The 24,518-nt window shown below is 42.0% G+C and overlaps 2 protein-coding genes, 1 long non-coding RNA gene and 1 pseudogene across 3 annotated transcripts in view; 1 reads left to right on the top strand and 3 right to left on the bottom strand.

Moving 5' to 3' along the window:
* LOC146502758 (uncharacterized) overlaps nt 1–24,518 on the bottom strand; it is a 453,186-nt gene that overhangs the window by 8,670 nt on the left and 419,998 nt on the right. The gene's annotated exons all lie outside the window — the stretch shown is intronic.
* ptchd4 (patched domain containing 4) overlaps nt 4,507–24,518 on the top strand; it is a 64,865-nt gene continuing 44,853 nt past the window's right edge. Inside the window, exon 1 of the mRNA XM_085132979.1 lies at nt 4,507–5,502. Within this exon, the coding sequence (XP_084989105.1) occupies nt 4,903–5,502 (600 nt within the window). The 5' untranslated portion in view covers nt 4,507–4,902. The remainder of the gene's footprint in view (nt 5,503–24,518) is intronic.
* On the bottom strand, nt 10,103–16,124 carry LOC146502770 (uncharacterized; annotated as a pseudogene).
* LOC146502769 (uncharacterized) lies at nt 18,746–21,338 on the bottom strand. Its single transcript, XM_085133277.1, has 2 exons — nt 18,929–21,338; nt 18,746–18,850 (listed from the first exon to the last, which is right to left on the bottom strand). Exon 1 carries the CDS (start codon nt 21,182–21,184, stop codon nt 19,247–19,249), a length of 1,938 nt encoding a protein of 645 aa, XP_084989403.1. The 5' UTR covers nt 21,185–21,338; the 3' UTR covers nt 18,746–18,850; nt 18,929–19,246.

Genomic DNA, 24,518 nt, shown 5'->3' with positions numbered 1-24,518 from the left:
TTAATGTGTTCCGTGAATTGTGGTACGTCCTGAGATTTAATTTTCACTCAGGTGTCATCCACATATCTGAACCAATGGCTTGGTGGTGTTCCAGGGTAGGATAGCAAAGCCCTCTTTTCCACTTCTCCCATGCACAAATTGGCCACGATGGGTGAAACTGGAGAGCCCATGGCACACCCATGTTTCTGCCTGTAGAACTGGCCCTTGTATGTGAAGTAGGTGGAATGAAGACACAGCTCCAAAAGCAAACACACTTGGTCAATGCTGAGAGTGGTCCTGTTGCTGAGGTCGGTGTCATCCTGTAATCTCTTACGGACTACCTCCAACGCTTCCATGACTGGGATGCAAGTGAAGAGAGATGTAATGTCATACGAGACCACTCTGCAGTCTATTTACACCTACAGGCCAGTGGACTTGGGGATTGGGGAAACCTGCAGTCAGCTGAGACTGAAAAAGTCACTTGGTTGAGTGACGAAACGTTTCTCCCACAAAACGCTACATCCAGAACAGAATCAACTTTTGAAGATGTGTCTTGTCATGTTTTCCTGTTTATTTTGAAAGTCCAGTTTTCATGTCGTTGTGTTTTAGATTACATTTCCTGTGCATCGTTATCTCCTTGCCTCCAGTGTCTGCTTTTGGGTCCGCTCCAACAAACACACCGGCGCACCCCGCTGTGACAAAGATAATTATAGTTATTAATATTTTAGTAGAAGTAGTGGTATTTTCTTCCTAATTAGAGGAAGTGGTGTAAATTCCAGTCCATTTATAGATCTTTTGGGATGTTTTCGCATTATTTATACTCTTTGCTAGTGTTATTACATTCTGGAATTTATTATTTAAATTATGCTACTAGCAACCATTACTAGCCCCAATTTTGTATATCTGAGCTGAGTGTGTCACAGTAGGATAGGTTGTTTACCTCATATTGCTAAGGTGTTATTGAAGCCCAGGTCACTTTTGATTTTTGGCTCAGATGTCCTTCCTCTGGACAATGCCCACAGATTCTCTATGGGCTTCAGGTCATAGAGGCGGATTGGCTGGCCAGTCAAGCACTTGGTAGTAATTTTGACACATTTTTGTCTGTTTTATATTTGTCTGTGTTTTAAAATCTATCAGTTGAGCCCTTGGATACAGGATTTGCTGAATTACATTATTTTCTGCTTCCACGATTACAACCATATTCTTCAAATTTGTCCCTTCATTTCATGATGGTCCATCAGCCATCAGTGAATAACGGAAACATTTAATTATCCCAAACTGATGATCAGCATGCCAGTAGCAGAGTAGCAATTAAGTGGAGAAATACTAGATAGACTCTATAGAAATGTATTTCTATACCTTTGTTTCAGGGGTTGTCTAGTGTGCTCAAAGTGCCTTAGTTCCATCGTTTCTCATTGAGATGAATCCAGGTGTGGCATAACTTCAATGAAAAAACATTTTAAGCATGGCACTAACAGCAGACACTAAAGTAGACTTTGGCTAGGATTTACTCAAGTTGCAAAACAAAAGGAAAAAAAAAAGAAAATTGTCCAGTGTATTATTTCCTGGGGTAACTATTCTGCAAAAATCTTAACACTTTTGATTCTACAGTTTTTGATTGATAATATAATTAAAAAATCACCTGAATTAAAAAGCTTGGACAGCCTATGACATGGGTAATTGTCCATATCTACAGTGGGGATTAAAATATGAATGAAAAATAAAGGCGGAGTGTTGGAAAAATTGTTGGTTAAACATATTACATTAGAACAATTTTTTTAATAGATCCTAATCTGAAAAAAGCTTTGCACCTGATCAACTTGCCTGCTTTGATAGAATGGTCAGAGCTGCAATCATCTTTCTATTATTGTCACAGATTTTATTGCTAATGTATTATCTTAGTTAATAACAACTTTTTCAGACTCCATTCTCTACATCACACATTTGTACAAGCTGTCCACGAAGATGAAGTTCCTCTGTTACAGTGATAAATCGCTAAAGCTCTTTCACTTGCTAATGCTAGCTGTGTTTCCACACAAAGGGCACAACGGAACTGACCTCAGAGCAATAAAAGCTGAGCAAGCAGCAGCTTGTCTTGCACACTGATCTCCCATCAATTAACCGTGAAAGACCAGAGGTTTATTCACAATGTACAAGCGCAATCACCAGAAAATGCTCCTGGACTCAGATTGTCCAGAATTGAGACAGCTGCAGTTTCCTATGAACACAACCCAAGTGCAGCTTTCAGCGGCAATAGCCAACTGTGGCTACAAGATGGCAGTAATGTAAAGGATAGATGCAAACAGGTGAGAAGTTTTATGACAACACTGTCCAAGATGAGGGAGCAATGGATTTGCTTTGGTACCTTTTATTGATATCTATTTTTAGATTTGTCAAGCCTTTCTTGTCCTGACAGAGCACCACTAGCTAGTGCTGTTCCCACAAATGGACAGAAATTATCCAGCCTTTTCTGAAACAAGCGTCCTGATTAGAACTGGATTACAAAGTACTTTCACAACAGGTCTACACCTATTGTAGCCCATGTTACATATGCTGATCAGAAGTTCCTCTTTCTGCTATATTAATGGGTGTCTTAAAGCTTACCACTGTACATCTACATTAAGAGACTCCTTTACCAGCAAGTCAGACTCCACACAAAGTCATACTTGTCATTGAGTGGGGGGTGTAGAACCCAATTTGGAATTGTTCCAGTGTGTCTATGGACAAAAGCTTAAGTAAAAGGTGTTCTAAATTACCACAGATGTCATCTGCTCCACAGACATAGTGTTACTATTCTTCACACTGTCCATCAATCAGTTAATTAATCTTCTCCAATTCAGGGATACTGGGTGGCGGAGGGGGAAGTGGAGCTTACGCTACTATATGTGGAGAACATGTGAACATCACACAGAAAAGACCCAGTCAGATGGTGGATTCAAACCCAGGACCTTCTTGAAATAAGGCAACTGCACTAACCACCACATCACCATGCACATGAACTCTATGCTATGCTATGGGTTTGCTGTTACTGAAGTAGACATCTTACGCTAAGAGTCAAAATCAACAGCCTCCTATTAGTATATATATTCTTTTGTTAATAAACAGCCTTTTGTGTGACTGTGTTTTATATGGAGAGAATTGCAACGATCACATCCACGATCACAACTCTACTCAGGTTCCTGTTACTAAAACTCAAAGATTCATGTTTGTTTGAATAAAAAAACAAAAAACCACTTCATATTAATTTTCCCATTTTTGTAGTCTAAGTGCCAGTTGGTGCTGGTAAACTATATAATCCTTTTCTGGTTTGTGTACATTTTGTGGGGGGCAGGATATATTGAAAAAATAACTAATGTCACTAAGATCTCTGGACAAGTCCCAAGGGAAGGTTTGCAGTATATGCTGACTCATGAGTGCCCATATGCACTTGAAGACTTGAGAGTAGGACAGGCCCCATACATTTGGCAGGAATGAACCTCAGATTCTGTGAGTTTGCAGATTGGGATTGCGCCACTGAAGAGCAGGTGCATGCATTGAAATTTGCTGTGACGAGTTCTAATACTGCGCCAAAAAAAAAAAAGAAAAAAGAAAAATGCCATGGCACCTGTGTCTCATGATTATACACATGGTTTCCTTTGGCACAGATGTCTTGATGCACCAGCATCTACAATATAAAGTCCTTGAGAGATAACTGTCGCCCTAAGATCTGAGATGGCAGGAACTAGCACAGGTTATTGGCTAGTTGGAAGGTTGGTGGTTTAATTCCTGGCTGTTGCTCCAGGATGCATGCCAAAGCATCCTTTGGCAAGATACTAAACCATGTAACTGTGTGCGAATGTTAAATATAAAGCACTAGAAAAAAGTGATTTTGTGAATGAGGCATGTTGTTTAAAGAGTGCTTCAGTGGAGTAGAAAAGCCCTACACAGGAACCAATTAATTTACCAAGACAACCTGCCATTTGGTGTTGTTGGACCTTTGCTCCCTTTAGCATGTCTATTCCAATTCTAAGAAAAGGATGAATCAAGGTCATTTCTGAGAACTGCAGTCCATGTTAGTGTCCATCCAAATACAAAGATATATCAAGAAATATCTTTATGCACTTCTCAAATGTCCATTTAAATTGTCGAGGATTTTGGCAATATGAATGTGAATAACTGGACAACTTACAAAGACATGCTTTTAAAAAAAAAAAACCATCAGGGAGGTCTGTGCTGAATGATCCATTTACACCACCATGCCTGGCCTGCACAAACCACTCAGCGTGAAGCACTGCACAAGTTGGGTTTTCCCCATTCATGAAGCTAACACTGACTCATTTCTCCAAGTGCTGATGGTCATTCAGCCACCTGCAGGAGCATTTTACAACTATCATGTTGCCTCCGCGGTTCCCCCCCAAAAAAACGGGTCACCCCTCTCCTCCCTCCCTCCACATCCATCCTTCCTCTTCAACCCCGCCACATGGTTACAGTTAAGTACATAAATCAGGCGCCACCGCTGGTGTGAGAGCTGTAGAGGCAGACAGAAGGCATACACACACATACTCACACACACATGCACATCCCACTGCCGCGGCTCGTCGCTGCTACTGCAGCCGCTGCGGAGCAGGAGACTCGCAGCATTCTCTCCATCACACGCAGGCGGAATGGCTTGAGATCAGACATCGTGGACTCGTCTCGTTCGGCTCACGCACTATGATTTTGTGACTGTCTGAGTATGCGTGCGTGTGTGTGTGTGCGTGCATGCGCGCGCGCATGTTAGCCCGCCTTGCCGCGAATTGCTGCAGTGCTGTTTTCCAGGTGTGCGAGTGCGTGTGTGTGAGAGTGTGTAAGCGTGTGTGCGTGTAAGAGTGTGTGCATGGTGTTGTAGCCTGGTGTAAATCTCTTACGAATTGTACTAAGCCGGGGATCGGAGTCTGATGTCACATGTGCTTCATCGGAGGAGACGGGGCATCTGCAAGCTGGATTTTGTGGAGGATGCTGCGGCAAGTGATACACAGAGGGCTCAAGGCTTCGTTCTACTGGCTGGGCTTATTCGTTAGCAGACATCCCGTTTTCTTCCTCACCGTCCCTGCGGTGCTCACCATCATTTTCGGATCTACAGTGCTGAGCCGATTCAAGCCGGAGACGGACCTGGAGGTACTGGTCGCCCCGACTCACAGCCTCGCCAAGATCGAGCGGAGTCTCGCTAACAGCTTGTTTCAAATCGACCAGTCTAAGCACAAGCTGTACTCGGATTTGCACACCCCGGGCAGATATGGCAGGCTGATCCTGCTCGCCAAGTCCGGGGGGAACATCCTGGAGCTGGCCGATCAGGTCCTGCAGGTCCACAAGCAGGTGTTGGATTTGCGCGTCAATTACAAGGGATTCAATTTCACGTTCGCGCACCTCTGCGTCTTGAGCCACAGGGACAAGCGCTGCCTACTGGATGATATCATCACCATCTTCGAAGACATCAGGCAGGCTGTGCTTTCCAACAGCACTTTCCACAAGGTGCCCATTAGTTATCCGAACACAACATTAAAGGTGAGTTGTTTTTTTTCTCTCTTTCTCCCTCTCAGCCAGGCCCTTCACGTGCGCATACACGCTCCCCAAACCCATCTCCATCAGAGCAGCAGCCCCAGCAGTCAGCATGTGAAGCTCTGAGGCTGGCCTTCGGAGCTTGCTATAATTTCTGAATGAACAGAAAACACTTGTATACCATACTGTAATTTGGGGCTGCACAGTGCATAATATATCAGCCAGCGAAGGGGAAGCCTCTCCATAATACACACACAGCCGGCTTTTCAGTTTTCACCCTCCCTTTTTGGTGCAGGTGAATTGATTGGCTGCATGCTGCTTGCCCTGATCTGCTCCTCCACCTTCACTCACATCACACACACACACACACACACACACACACACACACACACACACACACACACACACACACACACACACACACAGGGATATCCTATGACTTTTTTTTTGATGCAGTGTCTCCCTCCTGGCTGCACAATCATTGGCCACAGTAGCTATGGCCTTACAGGTATCCCATCTTGGTTGCCTGTAGCTTCATCTGTACTGGATCTGCAGCTGTATTTATTACAGGCCACCCACCACAACATAAAAAAGAATTCTAGATGCAACATGTAGACATTAAGGTATATTGGAGCTCAGAAGGCTCACATATATATGAGCTGCAAATCTGCTGCACTCTTGCATGATTTTCAATAAGGAATATTCATTTCCATTTGTTGTTGATAGAGATTAGCACACTTTGCAGTATTGTCACTCCACAAGGCAGGCAGTGGAGTGCATTGTGGGTTCAAAGTATAGACTGGATATAAAAGATGGACAGATCACTCTGACATCATCCATTATTTAGCAAATGACTTGTTGTAAACATTCAAGCTGAGCGTTTTGGTTGTCAACATTAGTGACATCTTAGTGTTTTGAAACTGGTAATGACAAGTCAGCATTAGTATTATGGCCACAACCATGCTAATCAGCTAATGCTAGCTTTGTTAGCAAGCCATATCAATAAACATAACTACTGCGATGCACAGACATAGAAAATGCTAATTAACACTAAATAATAGACTAATTCTGAAATTTCATTAAAACTGAAGACTTTGGCTTTGAGTATTTGTCAGGTAAAAATCTCTATAACAGCACAGACATGGTGGAGGGGTCTATCTCTGGTGAAGCATTCTCCCTAAATATTGGACTTCGAATAGATGTGTAGGTCATATCTATATTGGCTCTGTTGGTCCATGATCAATTCTGGACATCTATATGGCGTCCAAACTAGGTTCACAATTTGGACGTCCAACCATGGCCTATCTTGGACACGAATATGATGTTCAGCATTTGAACTTTACAACTGGGTAATTTTTTTGGAGGTCATGGGGATGTCTATGGCAGGTGCAAGAAATTTACATTGTTAGTAAATGTTATATTTTTTTTATTTACAAATATCAGTATTGTGTTATCAACATGATATGCATGAATACAAATTATTTATAAACAAACACAATCTATTATGTGTTAGTCTATTGATTTATTCAGTACCTTTTTTTTGTTGTTTTACATATTCCTGTTTTTTTTAACTGGTTTATCTGCTTCAATTAAACTATTTAATTGTTTGTAACCAGGTTAAATCTGTCATATCTGTGATTCCTGAGATTAGGGACAAAACAGGTTTTAATTTTCTAGGTTTTTGTCAACACCGTCAGACACAAAGAAATGCAAAAATATATATTTTAAATTAAGTTGTTTCAGCTATTTTGACTATTAGCAGCTTCTCTGTTCTATTGTTAAGTAATTATACCACATTTAAAAGTAAGATTGTTTTGGCTTTTTATTATTAGAGTTACAGTCATACATATTTTCAGAAGCTTGTATTTAATCTGTATAAGAAACAGTCATATTAAGCAGCATGCAAATTACACATTTATTGAGAAAATTACGTATTTTTATTGGAAGATCATGAGGGAGGACTATATGGTTCTCCAAAAGAGAAAAATAAACAAAAACTCCATATTATGGAGTTGACAAGGTGCTGACGGTGGTGACACAAATCTGACGGTGGTGACACACTAGTAGAAAACAAGATATTATTTCTTTCAAAATGACAGTTAAACCTTAACAACCTTTGTAATATCACAGGACACATCATAACAATTCTGTTTTTGCACATGTCAAGTTCTACATCTTAATAGTTCACCAGCAAGTAGCTACCTACTACTCCTTGATTCCTAAAATTCTCTGTGGTTGTGTGTTTAGACCCTGCTGGACTTTCTCTCCTTTTGACTCTCTGTGCTTGTTTCCAAAACCTTCTCTTCTGACTTTCTTCTCTTCCTTTCAGATCACTGGTGTTCTTTATTTCTCCCTCTTTCACTCTATTTCTCCATCTTTCCCTTTCCTTTATGAGAAACTCTTTCTTCAACTCAGGCTGGCTGTTAATTTTTTTCTCTCTTTCTTTTTTAATCATCCCTGTTCCTTCTCTTTCGTTCCTCTGCTGACAGGTTCCCCTTTGCTATTCTAGCCTGAAATGTACCATTTTTTTAATTACTATAATTCTTCTGAACCTTATGCTTTTTCACAGATTAAGGATGAATATTCACAACACAATTATGCATTAAGCAATAGAAATGCTATCCAGCCATTAAGTTTGATGTCATTAGCCATTTCCAGGTCTAAACTCCGCTGCAGATCCCAAAGTCAAAGGAACTCTGCGGCAACTCTGCGGCAATTTAGACAAATTGTCTAAATTCTTTCATCTTTAATACAATGATCAGTGTGTGGCTCTACCAGGTGTAACATCCAGGCATCCATGAAAACAGAATATATGAAATTTAACATAGTTAAAGTTAGATTGCTTGTTTCCACCTGAACATGATATACCAGCTCTGCTACCACTTCCAACATAAATGGAGACAGAAAACTAAACAGCAGTGACTATTGTCAGGATACTGAAGTTGGGCTAGCTGGTATATAGTGATGTGCTACGTGATCGCTAGCGACACAGCTGTGTTAGCATAATATAAACACAGTGAAGCTGGAGGATGAATGCTAACTTTTTTCCACTTGATAAAAGTTAACATGAGGGTTCCCGATGGTTAGGCTGACAGTGATCACTGGCTGTTTTTAGGGGCTTGTTCAGATGTAATAGAACAAGATAAAAAGCATTAAAACATTTTAACAGCACAACAGGCTTAATAAACACAGAGTAGTTTGGGCCCGGAAGCAGGATTCATACATCATCACTTAAAGAACAGCTCTCGGGTCACAGCTAGCTCATTAGATGGCAGATGATCGAAAGGTTGGGCGTTCAAATCCAATGAACAGAGGCTATCCTGGATTGGTAGCTGCCCACTGCATCACTGAGTGAATGGGTTAAATGCAGAGGACTAAGCATTTTCTACGGAAGCGTAGAGCTGCCATCCAGGCAAAAGAAAAATAGAAGTGTATCACGTTATAACGTGAAAAGTTTATTGTTCTAACACGATACTTTTCCTGTTTGTACAATATACTATCATGTTTGTACAATATACTTTTCACGTTTGAACAACATAATATCACGTTATTACAATATACATAATCATCACGTTCATACAATATAATTATCACGTTCGTACAATATAAATACTATATTGTACGAACGTGATAATTATATTGTTTGAACAATAAAGTTTTCACGTTATAACATATATTTTATTGTTCGAGCATGATATATTGCCGTAAAACTACGGAAGCGTAAAACATAGTGAAGTGGGTGACAGTGCAGATCAGAGTGCGAGAAAATGGCTCGTTTATTGGAATTAATTAAGTTCTATTTTATGCTTGGATTGAGGCATGGGGAGATTTTGCTGTTATTGAGCAGTTTGGACAGTATTGTGATAAGCATGCGGACACTTAGAAGAAACCTAAAACGCATGGGACTGTACAGGAGAAAGAATGAGTCCGATCCGACTGAGGTGGCACGATTTCTTATTGATCAACTGGAGGGACACGGGAGGCTCCATGGATACAAACTACGCCACCTGAACTGCATTCAGGCAGGTTATGTTGTCACGCAGAGTACTGTGAGACATTTACTGAAATATCTTGACCCTTACGGCGTTGAGCAACGACGCAGAAATCGCCTAATGCGACGCACGTATGTAAATCCTGGACCAAATTTCATGTGGCATGTTGACTCCTATGACAAACTGAAGCCTTTTGGAATCTGTATAAATGGAGCTATTGATGGCTTTTCGAGAGTTATGATTTGGCTTCATGCCTATTCAACAAACAATGATCCCAAAGTCATTGCTGGATATTTCATAGCAGAAGTTGAAAAGAGGATGGGAACACCTGCTAGGATTCGCTCTGATTTGGGAACAGAAAATGTCATAATCGCCGAGATGCAACGATTCTTGCGCTGGACTATGGATGCGAACGTCAGAAACTGTTTTATTACTGGATCCAGCAATCACAATCAGCGTATTGAAGGCTGGTGGGCCTTTCTGAGATGACATCATGCTCAGCACTGGATAAATCGTCTCCAGGAACTAAAAGACCATGACTGCTTTTCTGGATGTTTTTTGGACAAGCAGCTCATATTGTTTACGTGCCTGAACGTCATCGAGGTATGTAACCATGTTTATATTCTTTTAATGAGTCATTGTGTGTGTGTGTGTGTGTGTGTGTGTGTGTTAGAGAGAAAGAGAGACACGGAGAGAGAATAAAAAGTTTGCTTTAACACCCACCATGCACCATCCCTATTATCACTGCGTTCAGGATATGAAAAAATGCATATTTCACTGGCCAGAAATATAAAATCACACTGTCTAAAACAATTCACGTTTAATAATTACTTTAAATTTTACACAGTATCACGTGTCTACCACTGTTATTCTTGTTGTTGAGTATTTTTGATAAACTCTGTTTTTCTGACTGTCACTGTGTGGTGCTTTTGATTGATTGATCGTACTTTATTCATCCCGAGGGAAATTGGGTTAAGGCTGCCAGCCGTGCCAGCGCCGTTTTGGGTAACATGTTGAGCCAAGAGAAATGTGTTCTTTTACTGATATGAGATTTTTTAATTTTTAATATTTAATAGGAAGAGCTGCAGCAAGTTGCACATATGTGGAACACCCACATAATATGCAGAAGCAGAAATGCAGTTGCTCCAAGTGGACGTCCGATTCTCATGTACACCATCCCTCACCTCTTTGGAGGACAGGATCATCTGAAAGAGGTTTCTCGGGAGGCAGTGGATGCTTGTAAGCAAGAATGTCAACAGAGAGGACCTTATACCTGTGATGAAACCGTTTTCAGCTTGTGTTGCCTTATAATGTCAGAGAACTTCTTACTTCCACCAAGCACAGCAGATGAATCCATTGAACTGTATCTCTTCCTGAGAACCTATATACTGAAGGACTTATAAACCTAAATATAATTGGGCTTTGGGAATTTTTACGCACATATTTTTTGGTACAATGTTTTATTTGTGCAATAAACAATAGAAAAGACAATCATTATTATTTTGTTTGGATTTTCGGTTCAAGATAGTAGCAAGCAAGCATGTCTAAATATATTTAACCAAATCTGCGTACTCCAGTGAAGAATCAAAATTAAAGCAGGTCCTTGTATTAGTATTGCTTTTCTTTTTTTAATATTTTGACTGAGACATTTATGCAAAAAACAGGTGCTTGCTTCCCATCTAAAGAAAACATCTGACACCTGTTTATTAATTGAAATGAGAACACTGAAGTAAATGCTTGAATATGCAAAATGTTTTAAAAATAAATCAGTAGAAAGACTTGCATTGAATAATCTCAACCTTTTGGCATTTCCAATTATTTTTTAACTGAATTTCTATTATATCTGATTTCTGTTTTAAGACTGTCGAAAAAACATTTTTTAAACTGCTGATCCTATACATTCTCATTCATGAAATATTGTTTTCAATTTTACTGAACACATTGTGCAACTGCTATTCATCCACGAACAGTTTCTTGTAAACTGGTAAATGTAAAAATTCTGCACTATTTAATAATTAACAAACACTGTTAGATGTTAAATATGTTCTAAACAAATGACTGGTGGAAAGGTAAAAAAATATACTTGAAAATAATTAATATTGAGTCTTTTGAATTATTACTAAACAAAACATCCCCTCTAGCAGACATCTTGTATCCTACAAAACTGTACCACAGACCTGTGGAAAAGGACCTTGACACATGATAAGAACTAATAATAAGCATAGTTCACCTCTTGCTGCTAACCATATGAACTTATTAAACATAATTAGTTAACATTTAAACTAGTAAACCTTTTAATAATGAAATTTTAAACTGAAATTTACATTTTTCATGGTGGAAACAAATTGATGTTATCCACAATTTTTTGAAAATAAATTCAAATATCCCTGAAATTTAAGCTCTTTCTTTTTTTATACAATGATGTGTTCCCTGTTTGTGGGTTTAACAAACTTTAGAGCTTCATAGCCAGTCATTGTTAGTGCAAACCTTTCATTCTTTGGTTTAAACATGATGGACTTTAATCAAGCTATGCTGAACTCATAAGAGCTTTTAGCAGCCAAAACATTGTCCAGTTCATTTCGTAGTTCTGGGTAGGACGTGTATGTCCATGGTAGTTCCAGAAGAGGGCCGCATGTGTGTGCCACAGGTCGTCGTGCCAGTCCATCCACAGGCGTGAACAGTACCTCAACCTTGTCAACACAGATGACATCTGACCCAGTAAGAAACCTGAACATCCTTCTTAGCCCTGTATCGTCAAGTCCTCTGATGTACTGGTGCAGAAATCTGAAGCTTTGCTTCTCTGCTTGAGTGGTGGGAGAGGCAGTAAGCAACTTCAAAAGCTTTCTCGTTGTTGGCTTTTTATCTTCATACATTTGTAGGACATCTTGTGGGCTTTGAAAAGCTTCTTTTAGGAAGTGGCTTGCAACTAAGGACATTTTCTCTGCGGCATATGCTGGTTTTTGGATTAATTGTTTGTGTGCGACTTTCAGAAGAAGGCCTTTTAAGTTCTCTTTGGTTGGAAGCACTGATACATCCAGGCGATCCATGAGATCCAGCACTTCATCCCTGTCTTCATCTGAAAGATCTTCTTTTAGTGCCCTTGTTATCAGATCCCTATCTGATTGACTTAGGTAAAAGAGAAGACTTTCAAACAGCAGATCATCTGAAACTTGATTCTCACCGAAGATGAGTGCCACTGTGAAAACAGGAGCAAGGCGACAAGGGAAATATCCATGGTCTTGAAATCCCTTCAGTAAAATTCTACCCATGGATTTCCACTCTTCTTCCTGCCATTTGGGAGACAGTGATGGCACTCTGAACTCCTCTCCTTCAGCTGTGTTGTCCACAAACTCTGACCAAAATGCAGCATACACATCTCTTGATACACCATCTGCATCAGCTCCTTTTTCATCAATGTAGGTGTATTTTAGAGGGTGTATGAGGAGTGCTGGATCTTTGAACTGGCTGATCATCTCCTCCAGAATAGTAACCCTGTGAAGTTTGATGGTAACACAGACTTATTGCTTCATTGCTTATAGATGTATCTGGACTACTGACTGCTGTGTTTGTTGGAGGAAGTGTAATGGATGTGATGACCAGATCATCTTCCTCAAACTGCAGGAATGGTTAATCTATTACAGTGTCATCAAGTTGACAAGGCAGAGGCTCTCCAAGGTAGGGTCCAATCATTACTCACATGTGTCTAATAATACATCTTCATCAGCATTCCTAGATTCTGATGATGAGATCACAACAGTGTGGGAAGCTTCTTCATCTCCTTGATGTGAGTCAGTCAGTTGTGTAAAATTGTTTACATGTGTTTTCCCTCTATTATAAACTTCTTCATCATCTTCATCATTGGAAAATCTTCTTGAGCACAAGTAAAATCTCAACATTCCCATTTTAAGTGCTGAGTAGAGTTCTCCAACTGTGACATCTTCATCAAATACGGCCTCTTCCTGATAGTCTAATATGTCATGACTGAACACCTCCCATCTTCCAAATTTGCTTTTTCCACTTGGAAAGAAAAGATCTTTAGCATACTGTAATATGTCAGCTTTTTTGGAGTCTTTGGGCACACCTAAGGTCCTTGTTCCTCCTCCTCTGCGCTTTCTCACTTGCTTACCTTCATGGATCCACCCTAACTCAATTTTTCGAGTCTTTTTCTCAGCCCATTTGTTGTTTTTTGCATATGTTCTTTTTCTCTTAGAAACAAATGCCTCCTCATGATCAGGTTTCTTCTCATTTTCATTGATTCCCATCTTTTCCTTCAATTTTTCGAGCAATGAGCTTTTTCTTGATTCCTTAGTACTTGCACCACTGTTTTCCAAGCAGAACCGCCTGGCAGCTATCCGATCACCATATGTTGGGATGTAACCAGACAGGGTCTTGTCATCCATGAAATCAATCACTGTGGCATCAATCTGTAATAACAGAGATATTTATTACTATACAGAAGTACAAGGTATACCTGCTGCCACACCACATGAGGTACCTCACTAAAAAAATGTATGTACATTTCACATGTGTTTTGATAATTGTCTGTTATTATTTTAGTGGCAGCCATCAATATTTAGCATTTATTCTTTTCCTCTCTCTATGCCAGCAACATTAATGAGATTATCTAACATGTTATTAATAGAAATATTACAGTATATACACCGCCCACTTTTGAAAAAGTAAATTAGTATTCACGTATCTTTCAGTTGCACAGAGCACAAAGGGTTGAACTCACTGGTTTTTTAAATTGAAGCCAAATATCAATATAAACACAATTTAATTCATTTGTTTTTAGATAAACAAGGAAACATTGTGCATCACATAATATAGCGATATATTTAAGAAACCTGGAATCTGCATACGGGTTAAGCAGTAACACGTGGTCATACAACGACCCAGTTTTATACTTAATTTGTTTTACATTCTCCATTCCATATAGATCCACACTAATGCAGCTTACCGTTACGTCCTTACGCAGTCAAAGCGAGAGAAGCGAAAACCGCTGTGGTTGCTAACTTAGCAATATGTCATATTTTTAGACGTTGTAACTTCGTAAAAAGCGAGTTTTACAAATTTCCCCCTCACGAGAGCACTTACGCGTTCTTGTAGCATTCGTAAGAGACAGTCCTCAGGTACACCACGATTCCGAAGAAATCTCAGAAGTGGGCTATCAGTGTTTGTGTCCATGTTGAAAGCAGGGCATTCAAAGTTAAGTGCCAGTTCTGAAGAGCGTGAGCTCTCCACACCTACCATGGATTTGGGTTTCCGAACGCAACACGTTTTACGTTTTTACAATAAAAATGTTATTGTAATGGTATTTTTTTTTACGTTTGTACAATATATGATCACGTTCGTACAATATAATATTTATATTGTACGAACGTGATAATTATATTGTACGAACGTGATGATTATGTATATTGTAATAACGTGATATTATGTTGTTCAAACGTGAAAAGTATATTGTACAAACAGGAAAAGTATCTTGTTAGAACAATAAACCTTTCACGTTATAACGTGATACACTTCTATTTTTCTTTTGCCTGGGTGGCAGCTCTACGCTTCCGTAATTTTCCTACAGGATTAATAATGTATACATAAATAATGAGATTCAAGATAAGGCAAATTTGATAATATTTGACACATCCATGAAGCAGAAATATCAGTAAAATACACGAGAAGTAATATGACTGAAATATTAGTAAAAAACAACTTAATATAAATGGTGAATAGCACACTTTTGTGACATTTGTCAACACCATTAGAAAAAGGGTCAACACCGTCAGATAGGGCTGCTCAATTAATCAAATTTTAATCTCGATTACGATCTGGGCTTTCAACGATCATTAAAAATGACTGAGCCGATTATTAGCCTCTCCCTCGTGCTTTACTCTCGCGGTGCTCCGTGTGGCAAATCGAGCGCACCTCTCTACATTTCGAACATGTGTCACAACAATTAAGAGCAGCGGTCCCCAACCAGACAATATTTTCATGGACCGGCCTTTAAGGTGTCGCGGATGAATACAACAAAATAAAACTAGTACCGGTACCGAAAAAAAAGAAAAGTTATTCATAACACACGTGAAAAGACCAAGGAAAACCGAGTAAACGATAAAAACGATAACAAAATAACGCTGAAAACCGATAAAAATCCTGAAAACTATACATTTCACACCTGAGCCTCAACTCTCGCGGCTTGGGGACCGCTGATTAAGAGGACCCGAGGGAAGCTCGGAAAGCTAAGCAGAAGTTGTTTGGAGAGGAGAGTGACTGCTGTTGGTTGAAAAGAGAGGTAAAAAAAACTTCAGTGGTGTGGAAACATTATGGGTTCGCGGAGTCAGACGTGGATCAAGTAGACATAGTGTGTAAACTTTGCTACAGTGTCGTAGCTGCACCACAGAGCAACACTGCAAAGTTCACTAAACATAGATGTTTACATTTTTCATTTATTTTTTATATTGCAAACATTTGCACTGTTATCAGTATTTGCACACTATTTCATATTATTTTTTGACAATCTTTAAAGTCATTATTCAATACATTGTTATTGTTAAATAAATATCGTCAAATAATCGAGATCTCGATTTCAGTGAAAATAATCGTGATTTTTGCCATAATCGAGCAGCCCTACCGTCAGACAAAAATCCTGATGGTGTTGACATCTGATGGTGTTGACAAAATACCCTACTTTCAATGCCCAGACCTCTACATTGGAGAGACCAAACAGCCACTTCACAAGCGCATGGCACAACACAGAAAAGCCACCTCCACAGGACAAGACTCAGCTGTCCATCTGCATCTTAAGGATAAAGGACACTCTTTCGAGGATGCCAATGTTCACATTTTGGACAGAGAGGACAGATGGTTTGAAAGAGGAGTGAAAGAAGCTATCTATGTCCACTGTGAGCGACCATCTTTGAACAGAGGCGGTGGTTTACGACACCAACTCTCTGCCATCTATAATCCAGTTTTGAAATCCCTTCCCAGACGCCTTAACGCCCACTCACACCCTGGGCCATCTGACCTCAGGAATTCGCATGATAAGGTGGGGCCAGGTTTCACAATGAACTCACCCGAAACTCTGGCTGATTGGGACCCACACCCAGTTCCACACCTTGGCTCAGGCGATTAGAGGATCATCAGGGGGTCCTTTTGTCCCTCTGTGGGGGGACACTCCCACTAGGTTTATATCTGGGACTCTCCACCATTTGACCTTAGAACTGAGGAAGCTTCTCGGATGAGAGGTGAAACGTCTTCAAGTAACTTAAAGAAGTCCAGACGCCTTTCTTTACAAGCTCCTTTGACTACGATGACCTGGATGACTGAGAACCTTCACAGACATACCCTACTTTCTCTCATAACACATGTTTTTCTGATAGAAGCCATCTTGTTTTTCATCATTTGCTTATGGCCTCTACAATCTACCTAAATGAGTTGTTTTTACAAAAAAAAAAAAAAATTAATAATTTAAAAAATAATTAATTCTTGGATTACATCGACTTTGGTGTTGACTCACTATGGTTGTGACACAGAGTTTTATCAGAAAGGTGTGCAATAAATGAAATATAAACAAACAAATTATCACAGCAGTGACCTCATGGCATGTGTATCAAACAGGAAGTGGTAAAGGGGTCCTCAGAGTGTAAGCTACCCACAATAATTCCTGATTTTTTGTACTTTAAAAAAAATCTGACGGTGTTGACAAAAACTCTGGACACGATTTTAATCACTTAAAAAATATTTAAAAATAAATTTTCAATTGCATAAATTGATATTATACAAGGTATTGACTTAAATAGTGACGAGAGCCATGATGTTTAATTTTACATTACTTTTAATTTTTTTTCTGTATTTTAATATTATCACACCTGCTTCTGGACAATGGATTTTTAAGGTACTGGTAATGTATTGTACCATTTAAAATAAATATATATTCATAAAAAATCAAAAGTTTTGTTGTATAAACATTGCCTTGGTTTGTCTTTTAGACAGTTGGGTTAACACTTGTATGCATATTTTTAACCACAAAATTGGGTTTTATCTGCCGGACATGTTTTGTCTCTTATCTCAAGAATCACTGATTTATTAAAATGTGTTGAAATATTAAAAACATGGTTAAAATGTGAAAATAGCAATGGTTAAACTATTTAAAAAAATGGAATGTCTTTTTAAAAAAGTACAATGTGTTTAATGAGTTTAAAAGGGTATTAGTGTTGTATATGGTTAATTTTCACAAGTATCCTCTAAGAGGAAGTGAATGTGGTTGTGATCAGTAGCAGGACTGACGGAAGTTGCGACAGAAAGTAGGAGAAGTTTATGCAAGTGTATATGTATGAACTGGTCTATCTGCTCGACGGGATTTTTCAATGAGCACATTTTGCAGACTGCCTGTGAGAAGCTCGGGACATTTGTGTTTGAAATCCACCGTGCAGCTGGTCATTTTTGTTTAAGCTCAAAAGCCTGCGCCATCTTGGAGATGTCTGCTGATCTCTGTACAGAAAACATGCCCTCCACCCTCTGGAAACAGAGGGTGGAGGGCATAGCAGATTCTATAGAAGCAGTATAAAAATGATGTGTAAGTTGTTTGATATTAATAAGACATCCACAATGGCCACATTTGGACTATAGGTAGCCTGTAACACAGAGGTCAGACAGACAGCAACATAACATTCGGAAACAATTCCTTCAGTGGACCAAAATTGTACATCCAAAAACAAATTATAAAACATCACTTTGCGCAGTGGGCATAGACTGCTTTGACTACCTAACTTGAAGTGCTTCGAGTATATACCAGAGTCTATGAGGACTGACTTCCTGTTGGAGCCAGCCAAGTAGCTAGTAGAAGAACTAGAGTTTCGTGTCAGCTCCAAAGTTTGTTGCTTACAGTAGGTAAAGCATATGCTGCTTTACTGTCCTCCTGGACACTAATGTTATCCTTAATTTACAAAATGTACTTACTATTGTGTTCAGCGTGGCTTGAAAAAGTGACTCGGCCTGAAATCTAACCAGAAGAGTATTTACAGAGGTAGGAGAGCAAAGAAGTTGAGGATCAGTTTTCCATAGAACCACAGGTCTTTTTCAACTACCGTTAACCAGTGATGGGAATAACGGCGTTACAAGTAACTGTCACGGTTTGCCAGGGCAAGCCGTGGGGAATGTTGGAGAAAGGACCCAAACGCTGAACTTAGTGCAATGAACAGTGCATTTATTTACAGTGGGGGTAAATATACACCACACAATAAGTCTCCCGAGTGCTCCCTCAACTCCTGTGTCGTGCCTTCTCCCAAGTGCTGGTATTCCGTGCTCTCTGCTCCTGTGCCTACGCACACCCCGTGCGTCCTGCAGTCCCGTGTTCCGCTCTCCTGAGGAAAAACCAACAGACGCAGCCGTTATGGCACCACTCCAGCAGGCATACACTTAACAGTACTTGCGACACTGACATGGAGTCTAACTCAACGATCCTGCGCCGGAGGAAGCTCCATTGCTCTGTTAAGTAGCTCCCCCGATGAGCCTGATCAGAAGCAGGTGTGTGGGAACCTGGGCGTGACCAGCAACTGGCAGGGCCACACCCATCGGGCCTGCAGGTGGCTGTCCTTCATCCTCCAGCCACACCCGCAGACACACACGTACACACACCAGCATGGAACACAAGAGCACAGTGCAGCAAACATACACCCAATAATAATCATAATAATAAAGGTCCACACTGTTCACGGACCCCGAGTCCCCGGAACCGGGTCCGTGACAGTACCCCCCCTCTAAGGGTCGACTCCCGACGACCCTAAAACAAAAACACCAAAACCAAAAACCACAGTACAACCAACCCAGGGCGGGCGGCGGGGGGTCCAGGACGGAGGGCCCCAAAACCTCTCCGCCAAACAGCCACCACAAAGCAACAAAAGAAAAACACAGTTCAACAGTCCAATCCCCCGGTCCAGTGGCAGCAAACACAGTTCTGGCGGCCGACCCGCAGGACGGCAAAACAAGCGGGACCTGCTGTGGGTTAGGCAGTGGCGGCAAAACAGTTCAGGTGGCCTACCTCTAACCCCTTGATGGAAACGCAGCAGCTCCGGCGGCCTGCCACGGGTCCGGTGGCGGCGGCGAAACGGTTCTGGTGGCCTGCCACGGATCTGGCGGCGGCGGCGCTGCAACTCCGGCGGGCGGCCACGGGTCTGGCGGCGGCGGCGCTGCAACTCCGGCGGGCGGCCACGGGTCTGGCGGCGGTGGCGCTGCAACTCCGGCGGCCTGCCCCGGGTCCGACGGCGGAGGCGCTGCAACTCCGGCGGCCTGCCCCGGGTCCGACGGCGGAGGCGCTGCAACTCCGGCGGGCGGCCACGGGTCTGGCGGCGGTGGCGCTGCAACTCCGGCGGCCTGCCCCGGGTCCGACGGCAACGGCGAGGTGTGGCACATGGCCTATGACGCGCTGGTCGCTGACGTGGACGCACTGGACGTGGATGGCGTGGAGGGCGCGCTAGACGTGGGCGGCGAGGATGGCGTGGAGGGCGCGCTAGACGTGGGGGTCCCTCCGGCTCGCCGAGGTCTTCCGCTGGCAGCACGGGCTCCTCCCGCTCACCAAGCTCCAGCTCTGGCTGCCGCTCACTGAGCTCCAGCGGCTGCGGCGCGGGCTCCTCCCGCTCGCTGAGCTCCGCCGGCTGCGGCGCGGGCTCCTCCCGCTCGCTGAGCTCCAGCGGCTGCGGCGCGGGCTCCTCCCGCTCGCTGAGCTCCGCCGGCTGCGGCGCGGGCTCCTCCCGCTCGCTGAGCTCCGCCGGCTGCGGCGCGGGCTCCTCCCGCTCGCTGAGCTCCGCCGGCTGCGGCGCGGGCTCCTCCCGCTCGCTGAGCTCCGCCGGCTGCGGCGCGGGCTCCTCCCGCTGGTTGAGCTCCGCCGGCTGCGCTGCAGCTACAGATGGTTGATCCGGAGGCGAAGATGGTGATACAGCAGCTGCAGGCGGTGGAGACGATGGTAGATCAGGTGATGTGGATGGTGAAGCCGAGAGTGCTGTGATGGTTGCAGACTGATGGGACGCTGGTGGAGTGGGTGCAGCCGGTGAATCGACCTCCGACTGAGGATGTAGATGAGAGTCTGATGCGGCTCTTTGTGCGGCTAGTCCAGAGTCAGCTGGTTCTTCCGAAACCACAGGAGTGAGGTGAGCTTCGGTTTGGCGAAGATGACGCCGGCGCCGTCTCTTTCGTGATGGCGGGGCAAAGGAATCTGTCCCCTGTTCTTCTGTGACTGGATTAATTAAAATGACAGGGTCCGGTTTACTCACTGTGGTGACCAGCACTGCCGACACAGAGGCCATTGAAGGAGTGAGAGGACTTGGAGTAGGGCGCAGTCTTCCTTGCGGTGGAGGGTCCAATAGGTGAGCAGCAAGCGGCGGTGGGAAAACTCTCCGCCTATTAAGAAAAAACCAGGCAGCAAGGGCTGCCAGGGAGGCAGCCGCATCATCCTTGCCCGGACAGCCGAAACCAAACAGTTCAAAGCTAGTGCTTGCCCTCAGCACAGTTACAATTTGAATTAGTTTTGCAATGTCCGGAAAGCTAATAGAGAAGGTAGTGGAGGAGAGGTAATTGTCAAAAAACACTACCTGTATGTGTCTTTTGTGTGGGTCAACAGCCTGGATTACGCTTCGGCAGTAACCCCAGAGCTGTGTGAGCGATCCCTCCTCCATGGCGACTCCCGAGTCCGCTGGGTCCATGGTGGTTGGTGGGATTATTCTGTCACCTCCCTCCTGAACCTCTCCGAAAAGTCCGCTGGGTCCATCTGGCAGGATCGTTCTGTCACGGTTTGCCAGGGCAAGCCGTGGGGAATGTTGGAGAAAGGACCCAAACGCTGGACTTAGTGCAATGAACAGTGCATTTATTTACAGTGGGGGTAAATATACACCACACAATAAGTCTCCCGAGTGCTCCCTCAACTCCTGTGTCGTGCCTTCTCCCAAGTGCTGGTATTCCGTGCTCTCTGCTCCTGTGCCTACGCACACCCCGTGCGTCCTGCAGTCCCGTGTTCCGCTCTCCTGAGGAAAAACCAACAGACGCAGCCGTTATGGCACCACTCCAGCAGGCATACACTTAACAGTACTTGCGACACTGACATGGAGTCTAACTCAACGATCCTGCGCTGGAGGAAGCTCCATTGCTCTGTTAAGTAGCTCCCCCGACGAGCCTGATCAGAAGCAGGTGTGTGGGAACCTGGGCGTGACCAGCAGCTGGCAGGGCCACACCCATCGGGCCTGCAGGTGGCTGTCCTTCATCCTCCAGCCACACCCGCAGACACACACGTACACACACCAGCATGGAACACAAGAGCACAGTGCAGCAAACATACACCCAATAATAATCATAATAATAAAGGTCCACACTGTTCACAGACCCCGAGTCCCCGGAACCGGGTCCGTGACAGTAACGGCTTTACTAACGGCAAGTAATCTAACTAATTACTCTTTCTATCATTACAACGCTGTTACCATTACTAACAAGAAAATGTGGTGCGGTCGCGTTAATATTTTTCAACAAACAGACGGTTGAAGCTGTGTTCAGCTTACCACATCTTATATCAGTTGCACGGAAGTAGCTGTCTACATAAGTAATCTGGACACTACAGCTTTAAGCAGCTGCGCACGCTCCAGCGGACGGGAATCACTTTCTGGCAGACGATCACTTTTTGGCACAACACCTGGAGCTAGGGGGCAAAGCAATCGCATGAGTGCTGCTGTTTGACTGAGGAAGAATAAAGTAGTCGTGGTAAGCCAATCACATGACCACTTCAAGATGACAAAGCAACAAGGTGATATATACCAGTTTTTAAATTGTGTTGATAGGCCACGTAAAATCAGAGTCATGATAAACAATATATACGCATGTTTTTTCCTTAATAGTTTCATCACGTTTAATCTCTAAGGACAGCGCTAGCAAGCACTCTCTGCTTATGACCAAAAAATAAAAAATAAAAAAAACCCAGCCCTTTCGTGTTGGTGGAAAAATGCACCATGTCGACCAATCCAAAAAAAAAAAAAAATGATATGGCAACATGAGATCTGGTTGTTTAGGAAAAGGGGAACGTTTTAGGAGTGACGGCGAGAGGAAGAGAGAGAGAAAGAAAGACAGCAGAAAAAGAGAGAGAGCGAGTTTTGTGATGTGAGAGATTTGTGATGTTTAGCATGTTTGTAGTTAATGTGTTGTCTTGTAGTTAGTGTGTAGTTTTGTGGATAGTTTTGTGTCGTGTGACAAAGAGGTGACTGCTGTCTGCAGGTATCAGGCTTGTGATGTTCTCCTTTATAGTGGGCAGAAATTATTTTTTTGGAGTTGCACAAATAATTTGTGTGGCATCTTATTGAATGCAGAACACCTGATTGTTATGTAAATAGTTTGAAATGGTTAGAAAAAAAAAGGATAAAGGGTAAATGGCTGCAAATAACATTGTTGTTTGCAAAACTTGTGCATATGATTTTCAAAATGACTATTTATATTTGCATTTAAAGTTATGAAATATGATTCAATAAACATGTTTGTGGTTGTTACAGTAAAAAATATCACTTTTTCTCCTCGGATTTTATGTTTTTTGTCTGATTCTAGATCAATTGTGTTAATACAGTATGTCAAAATGAAAACATAACTGTAAATTCAGACACGTGAGGTTGTGTTGAAAAAGATGATACCAAACAAGGCAAAGTAAATAGTTTTTAAAGGTGAAATGCAGAGGTAAAATCAAAAGTTGGGAAACTTGGCCAATTATACCCTGAACCCCAGAGGGTTAAACATTTTTTTAAAAGTAACGCAATAGTTACTTTTCAAGTAATTAATTAATTTTAGAATCTTGTAACTCAGTTACTAACTCAGTTACTTTTTTGAAGAAGTAACTAGTAACTATAATGAATTACTTTTTCAAAGTAACTTGCCCAACACTGCCGTAAACCCCTACCAGCATTAGAAGGAGTTCAGATTTAGGTCACTCTCACATTGGCTTTGACTTTGCACCACCTGGAAGCTGTATCCATCTTTCATATACACTCTATTGTGGTAACTACATAACATATATGGTTTTTGAACCATATACATCTTTTTTGCACTCTTTATTGGCTGTGACAGAACACAGAAATAGTCACTCTAATATCCATTTTATACACCACTCGTTAATTTCATTGTGATGTACAGGCCACTTTACACTTTCTCTATCTGCAGCACATGTACAGTGGGCTCAGGCTGACATGAACACAAATTCAGAGTATCACATGCCTGGATTCCAGGATGGTGGGTTGTAACTTCCTCCGAGAGCTGCCACAGCAGAGCCATCCGAGCAGCATCAGTGTCTGAGCACAGTGATGAGGCCATCCATCGCACTGTTACAGACTGTTTGGCTCCTAATATTCAGTTAGATAGATAGACAGTGTATTCTTCTTTTGGATGTCAAGTTGTAGCCCAGTGTGGTTTTAGAATTTGTGTTTTCTCTTCATTGAGCCATTTTATTCAGTTTCATGTCATTTCCCAAAAAGAATGATAAAGCACTCTTTTAGAAGATGGAAAACCATTTACCTGCCAATGTGGTACTTTAAAAAGGACTTTAAAAAACTTTGTGTTGTAGATTGACATAGGCAAGTGCTAAATTATCACATAAAGCAACAAGTCATATTAGCAATATGTCACCATAAACCTCACGCAGACACTGATGCCTGCTAACTATTGTTTTGTCATATACAAATAAAGTAGTTGGAATTTCATTCACCAAAACTGAAACACAGACTTATTTGACAGGCTGTTACAACAAATAATAATACATGAAGCAATTCTTCAGATAACTGCATCCAAAATGGTTCAAAAGGCACCAACAAGAGGCACGCAGTCAAAAAGTCAGGTTCACTTCAATTAGCAGGGGTGACACATAAGCAAACAGCTGCAGCCAGATGTTTCAGAACCCACCACAGATTCAATGTGACCATGTTTCTAATAATCCATAATTCTTCAAGCCTTAATACGATTAATACAAGTTGTTTTAAGTCTAAAAAAATGGAAGAGAAAAACAAGCTTTAACAAATT

The sequence above is a fragment of the Neolamprologus multifasciatus genome, chromosome 15 (genome assembly GCF_963576455.1).
Source record: "Neolamprologus multifasciatus chromosome 15, fNeoMul1.2, whole genome shotgun sequence".
Taxonomy (NCBI): domain Eukaryota; kingdom Metazoa; phylum Chordata; class Actinopteri; order Cichliformes; family Cichlidae; genus Neolamprologus; species Neolamprologus multifasciatus.
Note: the sequence above shows the minus strand (reverse complement) of the source record. Positions and strands in the feature narration are given on the sequence as shown.

Excerpts from the sequence above, each read along its gene's own strand:
- LOC146502769 (XM_085133277.1), bottom strand. The coding sequence starts at position 21,184 with ATGGACCCAGCGGACTCGGGAGTCGCCATGGAGGAGGGATCGCTCACA.